Raw genomic sequence first — 5,592 nt, forward strand, 5'->3', positions numbered from 1 at the left:
CCTGGATCCCTGCCCACCCCCAGGCCCCATCAAGAGCCTGACTCGGCGGGTGCAAAGCAGGGACCGGGAAAAGTGTATCGTTCAGACTCCAGGCAGCGGTGTCCTGTCAGGCTTGGGACCCTCTATACCACATGAAATAGCTCTGAGTGCCCCCAAGCAGCTCTGGCACCCTGTGGGGGGCCGTGTGTGTGATACTAAGAACATAGGAGGCATATTCTGCTCTTTTTTCTTTTTTTTTACATTTCACTGAAAATATTGTGTTGGCTTTTTGGATAGAAACAGAAGTTTATGTAGGATGATCTCATCATACTTCTGCCGGAACCAGCATGCGGCCTTCTCTTTGCTGATTCTGTTTGGCCCCAATGCAGCCTGTCCTGCATTTCCTGTCTGCGATGCTGAAACCTGGCCTATCCATCACCCCATGGAAGTCCAGGCCGCAGAGACAAATACTTGGGTCATATGTGACCCCCAGATCGATGTGTTCCTGGATCCCAACACCAAAGTTTCCAGTGTCTGAGAAGTTACTTTTTTTGTTTGTAATTCATACTCTCACACCTTTAGACCTTTTTCCAAGGTTTCTTCTGCCTTGGCCCCACAGACTGTGCAGTAGACAGCAACCTTTTCATCCTTCTGATGCCAAAGGAGCTGACGGTGTATCTGGCTTTGGAGAACACAGGGGTCTGGCCTGGGAGCTTCTCCAGGACCTTGGCTGGCTGAGTCAGCAGGGCTTTCAGATGTGAAGCGCCTGCATGGGGTTCTCCTCTTCACCTTCTCCTCTGCACCACGATGAGCAACAGGCAGAGAGCTGGAGCCTTGTTCTTGACCGTCCATTGCCATGGTCAGGCTGCCCTACACACGTCCCGAGACTGGCCAGATCTCCCAAGAGATAAGCAAAGAAAGCTTCAGCCAAGAACCAGGTATTTACCTGGAACAACTAATGGTGTTGTAAAGGATTTTAGGTCAGTTTGCTGGAACGATTTCATTTCATGTTTTCGAGGGGAAAGTGGTGACACAACACTGGGCCAGGCTCTCAGTTGCATGCCGGCGGCTCCTCCCATCCCCTCCTCCCAGGATACTGGCTCACTTTTCAATCTTCTCAAAGATATCAGATTACTCATTTTATCTAGAATTCTCTTTAGGGACCGCTCGGCCCCATAAAAGGGCGTCTGGTTAGGACAGGAGGAATTGGGGAGAAGGCTGTGAAGGGCTTGCAGCACCATGAAGAGCTTCCACACGGTTCCCCCTGTTCTACTTTTCATCCTGACTGTCAGTCTTGCAGCTGCCCCACGTATGTAGCTGCCCCACTCCCTTTCCAGGATGAGTAGGGGTAGAAGCAAAGGGGTCTCCAATCTCCTTCCTTTCCCTGTTTTTTAGGTGGCAGTGATGTGGCCAAATACTGCTGCTTACGATTCATCCAAAAGACCTTGCCCTGGAACTTGGTGCAAAGCTATGAATTCACTAGGAACAGCTGTTCCCAGCAGGCTGTGATGTGAGTATTTCTCATCTGGGCACGAGGGTCCCTGACAGCCATGTAATTGGGTGGGTGCAAGGCAGGCCCCTACAGTGTCAGGATGAGCTTCAGGGTGGGAACCTGGTAACTTGGGTTGTTATCCTTCCTCTGCCACTAACAAGTGTGACTCTGAGCTTTGGTTTCCTAACTTCCACATCATGTGCTGGGCAGGTACCAGGCACTGTGCTAAGTGCTGAGTATAAAAGAGCAAACAAGACAGCCCTGATAGACCTTACATCTAGCATAAGGAAGGGGGCATTAAAAGACATTTTCACAAAATAGATGATCTCAATTGTGATAGGTGCTTGAAGGGGACAGCAGGAAGGACAGCAGGAGGGGGAGGCAAAGCTTTATCTCTAACCTCTTAGGCTGGGCCTGGGAATTAAATTGATAGACAGATGAATAGGAGAAGAAAAGAGTACAGATTTCACATGTACGTGGAGCCCTCATAGGAAAATGAATAGCTCCCCAAAGTGGCAAAACTTAAGTGCATTTATACTAAAACGAAGAGAGGCAATTGTGGAAAAATAACTGAAATGTATGGGGGAGGCCATAAAGGATGATAAGAGTTATCTTAACAAGCTGTGTTTCTACAGAATTCTCTTGGCCTTGACTCCGTATTTCTGGTAACAAAAATGTTTGTTTCCTCCTGGTACAGGGAGGACATTTTTTACAGAGGGGTTTTATCTCCTGCTTCCAGGAAGAAAGGAAGAGGCCAGAGAGCCCTTCTTGTACCACTTTTTTTAAAAAATGCCTTTAGCTCAAAATAATCTTTATGCCAAAGTGGCATATTTTGCAGCAGCATATTCTGCCACTGTAGCCTAGTGCAGGAGGACCTCACTCCATGTCAGGAGATCCCCCTGAGGAAGTGACATTTACACTGAGACCCTCGAGGAACAGTGGGGGCAGCCTAGGGAAAGGGGGCAGGAAGGGGCATGGGTGTACCAGGCAGAGGGAGCAGCCGGTGAGTGGAAGGAGGATGAACATGTCACTGACCAGGCAGACAGGTAAACAGGAGCCAGGTCATGCCGGGCTCATTGGTAGCAGGAGTGATGACACACGTCTCACAGGCTCCTTGGCAGGACTAAATGAGCTACTATATGCGAAGTGTTTACTGCTGTGTCTACACACAGTGAATGTTCAACACATGTTGTGTAAGTGGCAGAATTTGGGCACATCACCGCCACATGCAGAGGTAGGGTGACAACCCAAGTTACCAACAGTCAACAAAAGCATCTTTAAGTGCACATACACAGGGAGCAGCAGGTCCCTGCTCCTGGACATGGGTTCCTGAGCAGGAGAGAATGGTGCCGAGGGGAAAGGAGGGGCTCTGGAGGCCAACCCGAATGCCATCATGTTGAGACAGTTAAGGAGGGGAAAGAGACACTGAAGAGCCTAGATAAGGATGGGGGCTCTCTGGGGCTCAGGATGTCCTGGGCCTCTCATTGGTGTCTTGATTGGCTTTAGAGTCATCAGCACTTAACCAGCAGCTGGCAAAGAGCCCTGAGTTGGACTCAAAGCAGTGGCTCTGTCACTTACAAGCTGCATGATCTTGGGCAAGTCAAGTTTCCTGTAAAAGGAAGGTGAGAGGTTTCTATCAGTTAACTGTGGCTGCATAACAAATGACCCCAAAGCTTAGGGGCTTAATGCAACAGCAACCAGTTTGTTATCTCCCATGGTTTTTGTGGGTCCAAAATTCCAGAGGGCTTGGCTGGGTGTTTGTGGTCTGATGGTGCTGGAACTGGAACAGCTGGGGCTCGTGGCATCTCTCTCTCTTCAGGGCCTGTCTGCGTGGTCTCTTTGTTGGGCTAGTTCAGGCTTCCTCACAGTATGATGATCTGGGGTAGAAGGACTCCTTACAAGGTGGTTCAAGGCTCCAGCATAGGTGATCCAGTAAACCAGGCAGGGGCTCCACCATCTCTTCTGACTTAGCCTGTGAAGTCACACAGTGTCACCTCTGCCATACTCTGTTGGTTGACGAGTCGCTAAGGGGGGGCCTAAATTCAAGGGGTGTGACCATAGACCTTCATCTCTCAATAGGAGCAATGGCATGCTTTCATATGTCCAGAAAGCTCTTCCCTCTCTTATTTCCCATTCTCTTGGCTCTTCTCCCCTGTGTGTCCTGGGGCCCTCCTGAGAGCCCTGAAAACATTGCTGGGTGCTGCAAGGTGCTCCAGGCTAGAAGGACCCAATCTATTCTCTCATAATGTCTGACTCTCAGGGTGCACGAGGCTGAAGGAGATTCAGGGACATTAACCACAACCCCCTTCTTAATGAGATCCCAGTGGAAATCAGGAATCATATATAAGGAATACAGGAATCATGGCAAACAACCCATGATTAATGTGGTTATGAATTAAGTGGCATAATGTGTATAAGGTTTCTTTTTGGGGTGATGCAAATGTTCTAAAATTGATAGTGGTGATGGTTGCTCCATCTATGGATATACTAAAAACTATTGAGTGATAATAATATACTTTAAACTAGAGGCCCAGTGCACAAATTCATGCACCAGTGGGGTCCCTCAGCCTGGCCTGCGGGATCGGGCTGAAACTGGCTCTCTGACCTCCCCCGAGGGGTCCCGGATTGTGAGAGGGCACAGGCCAGGCCAAGGGACCCCACCGGTGCATGATTGGGGCCGGGGAGGGATGCAGGAGGTTGGCCAGCCAGTGAGGGACCCTGGGAGGGCTCCAGGGTGTGTTCAGCCCGTCTTACTCAGCCCCACCGGATCGGCCGGACCCCAGCAGCAAACTAACCTACCAGTTGAAACGTCTGCCCCCTGGTGGTCAGTGCATGTCATAGCAAGCGGTTGAGCAGCCTTAGCATATCATTAGCATATAACATTGGTTGAACAGCCAACTGGACAACCAGACACTTAGCATATTAGGCTTTTATTATATAGGATGAGTGAATTGTATGGTGTGTGAATTATATCTCAGTAAAGCTGTTAGATTAAAACAAAAGAGTTAAGAGGCAGGGTACAAGTTACGTTCTTTGGACTAGAGCAGGTGGAAAATGTTTCCTGCGGGAGGTGGGCCTGGAAGCATGGTTTCCGGCAGAAAGTGATGTATCCGACAGGAGGGAGGGCAAGGGCCAGAAAAGGGAGCAGGGGCCGTGGGACAGGGGTGTGGCAAGGCTGGAATATGAATCAGGCAGCTGCTCCTCCATCCCTTTCCAGGAGGCTAAAGTCAGTATTGACTGCCAGCATCTCTTTCCCACAGATTCACTACCAAAAAAGGCCAGAAAGTCTGTGCACAACCAAAGGAAAAATGGGTGCGAAGATATATTTCATTCCTGAAAGCTCAACAGAATTCGGCACAGCTGAACTTTCAGCCCAAGGACACCTGAACCCTTTCTTGACCCTGCTGTCCTGGGCAGAGCCTGGATAATTCCTTCAAAAGAAGGCTCCGTGGGCCTGGTGGGGGGGAAAGGTATTTTCTACCAGAGTTTTCTTTGATGAAGGTTTTTTGTAAAGATTTGACTTGCTTTTTTACTTTTGTCTTTTCATTGTTGAGTTGTAAGAGGTCTTTATACATTCTGGATACTAGGCCCTTATTAAATATATTAGTTACAAATATTTTCTTCCATCCTGTGGATTGTCTTTTTACTTTCCTGATAGTACCCATTTAATGAACAAATTTATTAATTTTTATGAAGTCCAATTTATCTATTTTTTTCTTTGGTTGCTTGTGCTTTTAGTATCATTGTTAGGTCTGATCAAATAATTGAATCCACACCTCCTCCCCTGGGAATTGACGTTTAGACCATTTCACAGCTGACATTCCCTTTTGCTTAGGCCATATTCCACTTGCTGAGACCACATTCCACTGTCTAAGACCATTATTTTTCCCCTCAGGACCTACCCAGAGAATTCTCCACCCAGAAAAAGCCCACTTAGAGTCCTTGAAAATCTCTGACTCCCTGTCCCTGGGTGCTGACGCCATTTTGGGGCTCAGCCCATCTGCTTTTCCAGATGACCTAATAAATACATAATTCTTTACCCCTTTTGGCCTTGTGCGTACCATCTTCAGTGACCCTAACAGTCATATCTAAGAAACCACTGCCTAATCCAAGGCATAGAG

General features: G+C 48.4%; 1 protein-coding gene across 1 annotated transcript; it reads left to right on the plus strand.

Moving 5' to 3' along the window:
- The first annotated feature begins 1,126 nt into the window (after nucleotides 1–1,126).
- Nucleotides 1,127–5,097, plus strand: LOC118656341 (C-C motif chemokine 26-like). Its single transcript, XM_036309570.1, has 3 exons — nucleotides 1,127–1,288; nucleotides 1,375–1,489; nucleotides 4,732–5,097. Exons 1-3 carry the CDS (start codon nucleotides 1,219–1,221, stop codon nucleotides 4,856–4,858), a joined length of 312 nt encoding a protein of 103 aa, XP_036165463.1. The 5' UTR covers nucleotides 1,127–1,218; the 3' UTR covers nucleotides 4,859–5,097.
- Nucleotides 5,098–5,592: the final 495 nt, after the last annotated feature.

This window comes from Myotis myotis, unplaced genomic scaffold, assembly GCF_014108235.1.
Source record: "Myotis myotis isolate mMyoMyo1 unplaced genomic scaffold, mMyoMyo1.p scaffold_m19_p_5, whole genome shotgun sequence".
Classification (NCBI taxonomy): Eukaryota; Metazoa; Chordata; class Mammalia; order Chiroptera; family Vespertilionidae; genus Myotis; species Myotis myotis.